This window comes from Silurus meridionalis, chromosome 19, assembly GCF_014805685.1.
Source record: "Silurus meridionalis isolate SWU-2019-XX chromosome 19, ASM1480568v1, whole genome shotgun sequence".
In the NCBI taxonomy this organism is placed as follows: Eukaryota; Metazoa; Chordata; class Actinopteri; order Siluriformes; family Siluridae; genus Silurus; species Silurus meridionalis.
The window spans coordinates 15,341,719-15,355,976 of NC_060902.1; the positions used below are offsets into that span (position 1 = coordinate 15,341,719).

The 14,258-nt window shown below is 38.7% G+C and overlaps 1 protein-coding gene across 12 annotated transcripts in view; it reads right to left on the reverse strand.

Moving 5' to 3' along the window:
• cadpsa (Ca2+-dependent activator protein for secretion a) overlaps window positions 1-14,258 on the reverse strand; it is a 110,066-nt gene that overhangs the window by 58,847 nt on the left and 36,961 nt on the right. For all 12 annotated transcript variants that reach the window (XM_046875466.1, XM_046875478.1, XM_046875474.1 and 9 more), the window contains exons 4-8: window positions 10,599-10,679; window positions 9,732-9,965; window positions 7,586-7,707; window positions 1,067-1,178; window positions 84-223 (exon numbers count right to left, since the gene is read on the reverse strand). In XM_046875466.1, coding sequence (XP_046731422.1) covers window positions 84-223; window positions 1,067-1,178; window positions 7,586-7,707; window positions 9,732-9,965; window positions 10,599-10,679 — 689 coding nt within the window. The remainder of the gene's footprint in view (window positions 1-83; window positions 224-1,066; window positions 1,179-7,585; window positions 7,708-9,731; window positions 9,966-10,598; window positions 10,680-14,258) is intronic.

Genomic DNA, 14,258 nt, shown 5'->3' on the forward strand with positions numbered 1-14,258 from the left:
ACAAATAAATGTAAAAAGATTTTGTGAATGTATTTGCTCTAAGAAATTGGACAGGAGAGTTTTAACTTTTTGACCAAACTCACCCACAGTGTTTCATGTTCTGAGGTTTGTCCATGCGTACAGCAAGTTTAATTCTTAGGTCACTATCCGGGCAGCCTTTAGATACCGTCATCTTGTGCAGCTCAGACTGTTTGGGGCTGTTGGGAGTCGGATGCAAAACGACCTGCATGCAGAGGAGACACGTTTTTAGTTTTATGCCATTCTTTTGACGGTTTTCTTTAATCTCAAAATCAGGTTGTGTCTAAGGTGTGTAATCGATTGAGAATTTTAAGACGTTAACACATGCTAACAGCCTGTTAAACACACTTAACACAATAACAAACTCAAATTAAAACTTTATCTACACTCGGCTCACAGATTTGCCAGTGCCTTTGTGATTTTGTGTCTTTGTGTAGGAACACAAACAATCCTGTCCTATAGGCTCTCCAGCAATATTCAATATGATATGCATTTGTCATGATGGTAAAATGGATTGTATAGACTAATACTAACAATAATAATCTATAACTGAAATATCAGCAATATGGAAGACCTTGACATGACTTTAATTGTTTCGCTGTTCATTCTTCAGCAATCATCCTCAAAATGCCTGTAACCTTGTAATGTGTACTAATGTACAGCAGAGGGAGCAGTCTGCTCAGATTTAATATCATGTCATGACATTCTGACTGATTTAGGGTCAGTCAAATTGAGTTCAATAAAGCATTAAGCAACACCAGAGGCACTGAGTGCTTTCAGATCACTGAGCACCTTAAAAAGGTACAAATTTCCATCTGGTGTGGATTAAATTTATGTGGCATCTCTAAATTGATTTGATGGTGAGACTCAGGCTCACCAATATATATTTTTGGGTTAATGTTTGGGTTCGATTCTGATGTAGACAAGGCATTAGTCAGAATGTATATAGAAGGTCCTCATAAAGACGGAAAAATAGAAATGTGTGTGTTTATGCATTTTTGTCTGTGTGTATGTGTGTGTGTTTCTTATTTTTGTGTTTTGTTTTTACCCTTCCCAGCTCTTTATCTTCTAGTGCCAACACTCCGGTGCTTTCAGTGAACAGTTTCACCTTGACAGCAGGAAGCGGGTGTGTGGTGGTAAAATCTCCTTGAGTTCCCCAACTAGACAAAGATGACAAGAAAGAGAGAACATAAAGAATAAAAGAGAATGATTATTGGAGTGGCTGTTTATAGCTTTTCTGCTAATTAGGCTTCATTTTGGCTTAGTGTGTGTGTGTGTGTGTGTGTGTGTGTGTGTGTGTGTGTGTGTGTGAGTGACTAATGAGTGTCCCTCTACTTTTTACAGTCTGATGCCAGATCTGAAGCTCTGTGTGCATCTCCGTGCACGTGTGTGTGTGTGTGTGTGTGTGTGTGTGTGTGTGTGTGTGTCTTTTGATCTTCTCCTAGTCAGAGTCGCTCACGCTCTCCCTACAGCATCTGAACTTTATACATCTTTTTTTATGTCATCTCTCTTCCCTACTAAGCTGCAACACAAGCTAACAGAACCTCGCTCAAGCTTCCTGCTGAGACCTTAGTGTGTAACATGCAAAAAAATGCCGGGCTTTTAGATTTGTACATCTAAAAAAAGACCAGACACTGACACATGACACGAAAAAAAAAAAACACTAACATTTTCAAGCTCTGAAAATTCACCAAAAGAAATCTATGGACCGTGACTCAAAGCTCCAGGGAGCTGAGAATCATAAATAGGTGCAGGCAGTCAAAATGAGCTGGAATTTTCTTCCCCAACATGTGAACCGAGTCGGCTCATTAGCATATTAGGCCACACCCACAACAGATATCCGCTCAAAATGTAGCTAGACACACTTCCTATCGAGCTAATAATCATTACATTTTCATTGTAAATGGATGATGCTTTTGATTTATATCACAATGCCTCATCAATCTCTAATCATTTTCCACTTTAATAGAAACATCAGTGCACTGAAAAAGATCTAAAATAGAAAGGGTAAAAATAGAAGAGGTGCATTTCTGGTCACCTGTACAGCACAGTGAAACTCTTTCTTCGCATATCCCACAGATGTTAGGAAGCTGGGGTCAGACATGATACCGAGCCCATGGAGAACAAAGGGTTAAGAGTGGCCGCTTGGCAATACTGGGGCTTGAACATCTGACCAGTAACCCAAGGCCTTAACCACTGAGCTACATATATATTCCAAAAGCACAATGTAATAAAAAAGCATGCAGGTCAGAAGTTTCACTTAGCATCACAAAATCCAAGTAAAATGCAGAGGACACGGTAAATACTCACGTGAGTACGAAATACAAATCAGAATTGCTAACGGTATTAAAGGTACCAATGAATCAATAAGACCGATAGCATCTCCTAAGGTGGACAGTGTAAAAAAAAAGACGGTGCGTCTGATCCAATTAAACCCATACCCATACCATAATGTACCACCAGCGCTGTGTATGGGTGTACCTACATTCAGTGTGTATAAAAACAGGTACATTTATATGAATGTGTGAGCTTACATGTGTAAGAATGTGTGTGTGTGTGTGTGTGTGTGTGTGTGTGTGTGTGTGTGTGTGTGTGTGAGCTCTCTGGAGATGAAGAGGACAGTCAGCAGTGCACTGGGGATCTGAGCTCAGAGAGACTGGTCTCCATAGCAACGTCTCTCAGACGAGTTGCCTGCAGAAAGCCTGGGGTGAGCCTAGGGCCACACGGCCCGTGTGTGTGCGTGTGTGTGTGTGTGTGTGTGTCACTTCTGACTAATCTGACACTTCTTATTTGTATCAATAACTGTCAATAAAATAAGTCTTATTTCGTGTCACGCCTAAAACACTCATGTTCCAGGTGCTGTCTGTTTTTCATGTTTTTTTTATATATATATATATTTTTCATACTATTTTATACTTCTATATAATATATATTATTATACACTAATTTTATTTTATTCAATTATTTTTAGTGCCCATTTGCTGTTAGAATAACTGCCACTCTTCTGGGAAGATGTTCAACCTGAAATTTGTGGAGATTCATTCAGCCACAACGCTGTTAGTAAAGTCAGGTACTGATGTAGGTGAGGTGAGGAGGTCTGGGATGCAGTCAGTGTTTACATTTATCCCAAAGGTGTTCGATAGGGTTGAGGTCAGAGCTCTATAGCAAAGATCTTCTAGTACACTAGTGTGTACTGTATAATATACTATATACTATATAGTATACGTTAAGCTCCTCAAGCTTCCGTTTGGGTATAATTTCTTTTTTATCGCTTTTTTACTACGTCTTTGGCCCATAGAGTATTTCAGAGCTGAAGAATTGAAGCAAAGCTCTGAGGATGCGCCGCTATGAGCCCAACTTCAATGCACCCTGGCACGGATTGAACAGGTCTGCACAGGGCTGATAGTAAACATACCCAGCTGAAGCAGAGAGAAAACCTCCAACCCTGAGAGCAGGTTAAACACTCTACTGACCTGCACACTAAATCACCTTCGCTGTTTTAGTGATATCAGAACCCTTGCAGGTTGTTTACACGGCTATGTGAAGGTTTTTTTTTACTTCTCCACCTTTTGATTTACATTTAAATAAACAGCAGCTTGCAAAACGATTTAATGCCAGGGATCTGCCATTTAGGTCATGCCGAATGCAGTGACATTTCCCGAAGAAACGTGTTTTCCTGAAATTACATTTTGCCCAGCAATGCTAATGTAAAAAGTCAGCTAGCCTGAGGTCTTCCTGCAGACTTGGTCTTCACATACCAATGTAATTACTATAAAATACATTTTTTTTGTGTGCAAAAGTTTGGTCACCCCAGGAAAACCACACTTTTTGTTCATTTTTAAAGTAAAAAGGAACAACCTGACAAATGGCATTATATAAATATATGTATGTGATGAATAAAAAAAAATAAACACAAAAATATCATGTGCATCCTTCCATTTATAAAGTCTCACAATTTAATCAGGCCATGATTCTGGAATTTATGTACACAAACATACACACAAATATTACACTATACTGTAATGAGATCGGTGGCATTTCCTGTCAGGGCAAGCACAGCCTCCTCTGCTGGCCTAAACTCTGTCAGAAACACTGACTTTTTATTATATTTTGTCCATGAATATGTATTATATTATTCCCAATAGACTATTCTTCTTATTTCATAGCGTTTCTCTCGGGTGTGCTGTTTCAAGGAGCACCGTGTCCAAGTGTATGCAAATTTTTCGGTTTATCCAATCAAATTTCACCAGTCACATCACGTGATCAAAGTGATCTGTGTACGCTGAGCCATCACAGAAACACCGCAGGCATCATATCGCTTAGAATCCATGTTGCTTGGTGCTTTAACCAATCTCATTTGAAGTTGGCCACTTCGAGGAAATTCGTCAGGCGTACAATAACGTCGGCATTTCACGTCCTTTGACGTGTGAATATAATAGCTAAGGAAAGGTTAGCCAAAACACTTCAAACAGTTGTTTAATCTTTTTATTCGTACGTAATTTATACTTTTGTGTTTTCTTTCCTGTAAAATTTGCACAAAACCACAAAATTTGCCTTCATTTTAAATCCCCAGGTAAACATTAACTATGAGATTAATTTTGCTGTTTCTGCTAGAGATGGCGTAGGCTAGTGTTGCAGCTGCGGCTGCAGTGAAAGGAGACTTGTTAAATTGTATTAATTGGTTTTCTTGCTTTAGAATCGCATTCATTCTCGCTGTATGAGATTCCAGTCAGTCTGTTATACTGCGTTTTTCTGTAATGTGGATGGTTTTTGTAGGCACACAAGACACCACTGAAGGTCTAGGTGTGAAACGCAAAGCCCGGGACTTGGTGAGAAAAATCTCATTTGAAATCTAATTTAAAAACTAATAATGCAATTTATTTTTACTGATTCTGATGCACATTGTGACCAAGGACAAGCACTAAAAGGTCAAAATGACTTCCAAATTTAGCATAAAATGCTTTATTTACCAGCTACTACATTATTGTGCAAATTATTAAGTATACTGTAAAATTACAGTATATGACATATACTGTATCAAAAAATGAAGCACTGGAATTCATTAGTCTGCACCATGCTCCACAAATTATAAACTGTCATGTTTATAATGTTGTTTACTTGGCTTTTTATGTACTCTTTACAGCCATCGATATATTTAAAACACCTACAAATATCTCTACGCCGTCTGTCTGTTCAGATTCATTAAGGCATAAACAGCATGAATTAATTTTATTTACATTAATAATAGCAGTTTGCAGCAGAGTTCAAAGTCACTAGCGAGCATTGTCTCTGTGAGATTTATTTACTCGATCCGATAACGAGACACACTCAGACGTGCAGGGCAGGCAGGTGGACGCTTCAGCTACTCTAAGGAATTTGTACAGTACAACAAAAAACATTGTACAACAAAACACACACATTCACACAAACACATGTAACTCAAAGTGTGCATTATAGCTCATATATACAATATATATCTTATAATCTGAGATCAGGTACAAAACAGGCTGATGCTAATGTTTTGTGTATATTATAAAGTCACAAATAAAATTGTTTTATAATTGGGGTGTGGTCAGGTGCCCATGTGACTAGAGGGCGGAGACAGAGGTGAGTGGTAAGGATCGAACACCTGTGTGTAATTTTCATTAACGTATGTTTTGTTACAGTTAAATTGCACAAACACACAACACACACATGCAGATGTCTATGCATCCAGTTCTCTGTCAAAATGGATGTCTTCTTTCTTTATTTTTTAATCTTCTTTTCTGCTCATAGAAACAGGGGACACTCTTTAATAGATATTACACACTGTTGTGTGAATCTTACCACTCAGCTCCTCTGGCTCTACCGTCGATTCACAACAGAGCTCAACCACACCCCCGATGCCACATATGCCATCGGGACTTTATTGTTATTAGCACCGCTCACATGGCAGCTACAACTAGAGTCAATAGAATAATGTAAAAAAAAAAAAATCTAAAAACATGCTAACTGAAAAACAAGCGAGGAGACAGAAATTAGCATGTGTACCATTTTTTTTCTTATCTGACCATCATTAGAAAAACCCCACACAATTCTTTGATTAAAGTAGTCCGATTTTTTGGGATGAATTTCTCTGTTTCTCCTAATCACAAACAGTGTTAATCTGTCTTTCTTTTTTCTTCTTCACTCACAAACTCTTGAATAATCCTGCGTGTGATTATGGTGAGATGTGGTGGTGGGATCGATAAAGTAGCGCGATAGGTGGGTGATCAGACAGACTCCCAGTGGCTGTCTGGTTCTCACACACTCCTCTTATTGCCTCATGGAGTGTGAACATGTGTGTACACATGTAGTTGTGTGTATGTGTGTGACAAAATTTTGTAAACAATATTTTTTCACTGACAAATATGAGATGAAAACTGAATAAAAATCAGTTGTTAATGAGAAAAACTATTACATAAATCGATTGAAACTTTCGTTACCGAATAAAAAACAGACGGAAATGTTTGGCCGTCTCTACCGCCACACATACACTTCCTGCATGCTGCACATAGCATTCAAAATGTCAACATGCCAACAGACATATGGATGATTTTTACATTCGATATGTGAGTGAAAATATCTGGGAAAACCCACGAACTAGAAGTGGACGAAAGGTTAAGCACCTTAAACGTTTAAATTTTTTGGTTTATAAACATTATTTTCCAGCTTTACCCTACATAGTGTGTTTTGCTAAACTTGAAATATGATACAGGGCTTATGGTATTTATTTTACTAAAACTTAAACAATTCAGATGACTAAAATATAACTAAAACTAAACGGCATTTTAGTCAAAAGAATATGACTGACTAAAAAATTCGCTGTCAAAATTAACACTGTGTGTGTGCACTGAGGTGAATCCATAAGCAGTAATGAACACAGTGCCATTTGATTCCTGATCCATCCAGACACATAGAATAATTTTATTTAAGATTTCAGATTAGATATACATTCAGGGTACATTTGGAAAATGGGCTTCTATACACCATATGCACATTTACTTGTATGACAAACTGAAATCCAAAAATCTTGGATAGTGTGTGTGTGTGTGTGTGTGTGTGTGTGTGTGTGTGTGTGTGTGTGTGAGGATGTTCTATTAGATATTTGATGTGTGCTTGTGGGGACTTTGTGGAGATTCATTCTAGCCACAAGTGTCCTAGTAAAGTCAGGTACTGATGTAGGTGAGATGAGGAGGCCTGAGAAGCAGTCAGTGTTCCAATTCTTTGAAAGTTGTTCAATAGGGATAAAGTCAGACCTCTATAACACGCCACTCAAGATTTTCCACTCCAACACATTTAATTAATATCTTCATGGAACTGGCATTCTGAACAAGGGTTATCATGCTGGAACAGGTTTGGATCTTCTAGCTGAAGTGAAACGAAAAATTATGCCACCGCTTGCAAAGACAATAGCCTCCAACTTTGTAGTAACAGTTCGGAGAGGAACCACATATGGCCGGAAAAGTCAGGTGTCCCAATACTTCACTATCACTACAGTTCTTATAGTAAATATATCACATATAAAATATATAAGTTCAGCACTCACGTGGGTTTGGAGGCTTCGGCTTGGTCAGTCTGGAGCTTCTGGCCTCCTTCTACCTCCATGGTGCAGTAGACAATACGGTTGGGAGCGAGCGACTTTAAACCCTGAACTTCCATAATCACAACCTGAAAATCCAGTCAAGAGTAGAGTATTAAGTGACTGTACTACATGCTGTAATAAGGTAAGACTAAGAAACATGGTGAAAACCCCATGGAATTTTTTTCCAAGTTTTAAAGCAATACGATGTGAATTGGATTCTACCATGCCAGTTTAATCCTATGAGGCAGTGTGGTGCAAGAGCATTGCACTAGAGAATTAGGAAGCCTCATATTGACAGCAAAGTTTGAGGTTCTGTAAAATGACTTCAGGTTCCTGCTTATGACCTTTAGTTCCTGCCTCGAATCAGATTGAAGTGTTTGCTATACAACTATAAGGGACCCAGTTGACTTGCTGCTTGTTCAAGTAAGTTGTTAGCATGATCAACAAATGAAAAAAGTCAACGTGTGAATGTTTTCCTCGAGAAATTGCAAACGTATGAACAGGAAATCACCATTTTATTTTGTAATTCATCTGTTCATTTCACATTTATTCCGAAAAATCGCTTTCGAATTCCCAACTTCAACCAGTGCGACGTGCTGAAATAACCCTGAAAAAATGCTTAAAAGCCTCCTGTTGGTGCGTGAAAGTGTAAACAGAAAATTAAGTTCATGTGAAAGCAATTAACACCAGTCATTTTAAGAACCCTGATTTTGTAAAGTATGACCTCTTTTTAAAATATTGAGCACATTCTTAGCAAAAAATTCCATCACTGTGTCGTCTTTTATTTTGGTTTTATTATCATTCCAGAGCATAACAGTAAAGGATGTTCTTTGTCTTGTAAAGTGTCACCTCAGGGACTCCAGTCACCGGTTTCTCCCGTTTATCTGATAGATGTGGCGTACGAGCGACGATCCCTCCCTGTCTGCTTCGCAAACTATTACTCTCGGCCGTCATATTAAATCAAACCCCTCACACATCAACGACAGATAACTAATTCCCTTCATCACACTCAATCAGGTGCAAGAAAGGGCGGGGAATATGTGCTCAATAATGCTTCCAATGAAGATGAATAAATTAATGAACTGTATTAAAGGACACTGGTTCCATCACTGTAATGGAGTCTCAGTGACGCTGGTTTGAGATGAAGGTTGTCTGGGCTGGTTAAAGTTAACTGAATGTTCTCTGTACACACATGCACACGCTTATGAATTCAAAATCTGTCCTTTTGTACCTGATAAATTAACAGTGACATCTCTAAATGTGGCACAGGTGCCAAAAACATGACGTTCCATTGTTCAATATTAAATTCTACAGTACGACGTAATGAGATCAACCTAATCCTGTGAAATCCTCCATCTACTTAATGATAAGCGACAGGTGTGTTCCAGCCCTTGGCATTTTAATATTTGCCCGCCTGGAAACTGGTCTGGGATGTTGAGGCTTAAACGGCTAACGGTGAATTCTTTGTCACCTTTCCAGATGTTTCTCAATCGCATGTCAGCATCCTCACTGCCCATTTTCAACAGTTATTATTGTATTGGGGTTAAAAATTAGCAGCAATAACAGTAGCCCATTGGGGCGAGACTCACGCTGCCACGATATTTCAATACACCACAGCTGCTCAATACATCACATCTTTTTTTTTTTCATTAAAAAACATAAAAAAATGCAAACATTAAAAATGCACCATAGTGACTTTCGTTTTTGCACAGAAACCTGAGAAAAAATGTGTCTCCCTTTTCCAAAATCCAAATTTTTATCCTGTTTCCAGATTTTTCCGTGTGGTTTTTGAGATGCATTTGAACTGGTAATTTGGCTAAAACCTAGCATCTTTAGTAATAATATCAGTTTTCTTGGTATGCCTTGGACAATGCAAGAGGAAACACACTTGCTATGTTAAAAGGTACACCACTCAAAAACCTTCAACTCGAGCTGCTCGATCGTACACTGATGACTCCACGATAGCCTATTTTGTGGTACCTGTAAAGATGTACTTGTTTGTCAGTAAAATCAATTTGAAGCTGTTGATACATTCAAGTCACTTAGTGCTACTAAATCTGAGAATTTACCTAAGTGCACTGAACAGTATAAAAAAACAAACAAATGGTACCTCGAGAGTGAAGGAAAGCACAACGTCAGATTTGGAGAGCTGGTTCTCATCCTCTTGACCCATGTCAATAATCGATGTGTTGTGGCCTCTCTTCAGTTTCTGCAGCTTGAACTCGCCTCCTTTAGACACAGGCATGCTCTCCAGATTGGCCATGAGCAGGTTCACTGACGACTTCAGCTCCTCGATGTAGAGCACCTCCATGTCCTTCGATACAAACTTGGGGAACTTATAAGCCTGGATGTTTTTTTTTTTTTTTTGAGAAAGGATGAACAAATGTAAAAATAAGATTTGGGAGGTAGATTTGTGCATTCATAAATGTAATGTAAAGATATAATGTGAATGTTATTTTTGTCAATTTTTTTCCCTCTTCTCATTCATTCATTTCAAATTAAACTTCCATGTGGTTTGGATTGAAAAGCTGAGATTCACGAGTACCTTTCGGTGTCTGTCAAAAATAAATAAAAAAACACATTCACATACGCATTGCTTGTCTGTAGTAGGCGTGTTTGTGGGTGGAGATCGATATTAGGTGAAATATAGCCTGTTTACTGTGCTGAAGCTCGCTGCGTGCTGATTTAAAAGGTTTTTATGGATCGTGCACGTGGGCTGACTACTGCGATTAGTTTCTGCTTCGTGGAATTCCAACCCAACGTGAAAGACACAAACCTTTCCGAAACTGTCCACACATGGTTTACCTGTAATCCGAATTGGTGAGAAAAAAATATTTTCCTCTCTACTTGCTAGCTAACTTTTGATCTCGTACAGACGTGATGAGTCCTCCGACAGGCCCCGAATCTGAAGTCTTTTGAAAACAAATTCCGGCTTTCCTTCGGCACGGCATGCGAGTGTTCTGGAAGCAGCACTTACTTTCGCGATCTGATCAGCCATCTGAAGACGTCCGTCGAGTTCTCGTCTGATCTGGGCGGCCTGCTCGTCTGGGTTGTCCAGCTAAAGAAGGAAGAAAAAATAATAAACAAGAAAAAGTGGGTTTTGTATTTGATCAGTGAAAATAAATATTTTATCGGCGATCTTATTACAAGCCTTAACCTTTTCTTTTCTGTTCCCATTGTAAAAAGTGTAGTAGGAATGCTTTAATGTACCCCTGCCATTGGAGATCTGATCTCTGACGAGATTGTAATGCATAATCATCTAGAAAAAGACCTGTGATTTCTAATGTAAAGGCTACCAGAGAACAACTGCTTGACCAATGCTCAGAAGAAGCCTACAGGAAACATGTTGAGATGCACTAACGTATTGGAAATGTTCAAGTATGGCATAATGATGATTAAGGCACGTATTACAGACTTCCCGAATGGGAACAACGGTTAATTTAACCTCTAACCCTCACACAATCTGCTCTATACTTGAACCCGATCTAAAAAATTAATCATCCAAACGAATGAGCCATCATCAATCATCAATCATCAATTACATTTCCATTAGGAGCCTATCAAATATTCAGAGCGCCTGAAAATAAAAACCCAATATGTTTGCATGTTTAATTATTCTTAGCGCCATGGATTAGCTCCTGATGAATCACTGCTTGGAAATGAGAAGGTGGAGGAAGCCGGTCGAGTCTGTTTGACTCACAGTGAGCCTGGATTGGCGCAAAAAAAAAGAAAATCAATCAAGAATCCACAAAAGGAAATGAATTGCCTCAATCTGGATGTAGAAAATATTGTATTTTTTGATCAGTGTTAATTATTACATCCGTTAGCATTAATAAGACAGGAAGTTAAGAATCAATACCCTGTGAGTAGTGTTACTTCACTAACACACTGAGTAAGGAACGCAACAGCTGTGTGCAGTGTGTACATACATGCCTGAGACGCAATGGTGCTACTGTTACTGCTCTGAAACCGACTGTTTTCTTATGAAGGCACGTCCCAACACCAATTCACTAACACTGACAATTCTGTATTTATTAGACCTACATGTACTTTTTATCCATTTGTGGTTGCATTAAGGTAAAAAAATGGTGTCTCGCTCCCAGAAGAACGAGATTAAGAATGCACCCATCACCGTGCTTCATTCAGCTACTCATTAGTCGATTAGTTGTTGCTGCTTCTGTTCTTGATGTTTGATTTGATTCTTGATCAAAGACTATAAACCTTTTGTTTCTGATTTGATTATAGCGATGTCACAGCTCGCAGACGATGACTACGCAAAAGCCGTGTGTGCTCGGCCCTCGTTAGCTCCGCCCACAGCATACTTTCAGGAGTTTAGCTGTTTTCGAAAAGAGAAATGCAAAGCTGGATCTTTCTTTTATAAATCTCATCGGAGATATGAAGGATGCAATACTAGTCCACATGTTTCAAGATTAAACGATTAGCTGAAACTGTGTGTTTTATGTCCCTTTTATCAAGTCCACAAAACCAGTTATTTTCTCGCTCTCAAAAATAACAGCTTGCACTATAACCCAGAGAGGCTTGAATGCTGGAAATCTTGTGGTGGGTCATCAAAAGTCACCTTACTAACAAATTGAAGACACTGGAAAATTCTTAGAAAAGTCTCCTTTTAAAAGGTTTCACTGTATAAACTAATACATGCTTTGTATAAAATAAAAATATTCGGCTAATCAGGTAGACTAGAACAGGTAGTGCATGGTGTACCTGCTGCTGTAAATACGGTTTATTTCATCCACACCTAATAAGCCATATGTAACGACAAATTCAGTTCATTCAGTTATAAAATAAAAAACAGAACCAAGGCTCACTCCTGAAATCTGCACTTTAACGTCTTCCACAAAGACACTAAATACAGATTTAGCATTTTTTGATCATTGGTGGAATAAACACAGAGTGGTTTGTTTGTCTGTACTCAATTGTCAACTTAATATCAGTTTCTGTAGCTTTTTCATGGCAAATATTCATCAAACATTAAACCATTCTATTAAATTTTGGGGCAAACTGAAAAAAACCTTCCAAACTTAGTCCTCATAAACATTATAGTATCATGCAATTGAAAACAGGGAAGACCAAAAAAAAAGCGCTGCACAATCCAGGTAGAGTTACAATACTGACTTATTGTTGGTTCTTCATATACAATAAATAACACAGTGTCAGTCTGGTGTGGTCGACACCTCGTTACCATGTCTAGGTTTAAAAGCATACAGAAGATGCACGTTTCCAACTACATGAATTTGTTTAAAATAATTTCTTATTTCGACATTCTTCCTAGTCTCTAGCTATCTGTCTGACATATAACGCTAATTAAGGGTTTAAGGTGGAAAGGTGGAACATTGCCATCCTAATTATTTCCTCGAGGGCTTTTTCTTTTAATTACAAACATGTCTTCCTGGTCATTACCACTATACCGAGATGCCACTATGAACATGAATCCAACAGAAAACAATGTTTTGTGTTAATTAAAATATTAGCAATTATCAAATGACGATCTTGAATTTTCCAGTGCTTTGAATCAGTGAACACTACAAAGTTAAACACATAGGTTTTTACATTACATAGGATTTAGTCACATCTTAAACACCTTAAAATAGGATATAGCACCTTATCATAGGATTTAGTCACATGCATCAATATGACAAAATAAACCATACGGATGTAATGTAGCTTGCTTATGCATGTGAAAAATATATATACATATTCATCCATCTCCAACGATCACAGTTGATTATTAATGAGCTGAAGTACTGATCACACTCTGATCTGATCATGTACGTAGCACTTTTCTAAATATGAATAATCTTAACCCCGTGTAATCTTGAAACACGACAAGTAATCTTGGAATGTATTTGAGCCTTAATAGGTGCAACTGTTAGCTCTGATCTGTGCTCTTAGTATCTTGGGAAGTGCTTGTGTCTGTGTGAACTCATTATTTTTTTTTTATTCCAAGTTTGAGAGGTAAAGAAGTTGGCCAGTCGGCTTTGTGCTTGGGCGGATGGCCATCTGTAGACGCGACTGCTCTAATGTCCCCCTTCATGTCACCAGCTGGGCTGAAGCCAGTGTTCATCAGGCCAAACTCCTACACTCTGCTCTGAGGATGCCCACATACACACAATCTCTCTCTCTCTCTCTCTCTCTCTCTCTCTCCCTCGCTCTCCCTCTCTACTCCCTACACGTTCCCTACACATTCCCTCGCTCTTTCTCTTTCTTGCTAAAAACACATAAAACACACCAGCGAGACGCCAAACGTGTGGGTGAGTGCGAAACGACTTTGCGGTTTTAATAACGCCACATTATTACATGCCTCACGCAGTGTAAAGAGCTACGGTCGCACCTACACCCCGTAACTTCCACATTGATGATGTATAGTTACAGAGACGCTACTTTAAATGAAGCCAAGTGAACTTTGCTACTCACACACTAGCGCCTGACAACAAGGCCCGCACCATATGTGCAAATGAACAAATAAATAAATAAGAAAAGCACGTTCTGATTAGATTCCTACACATTTTTCGTCGCAATATGCCATGACATATATTTTAAACAGACTCGTGAGTCAGCAAGCGTGTCACCGTTAGCGCGACGCCTTCGTTAAACGTGTCGCTTTGACTCGTATGACTCG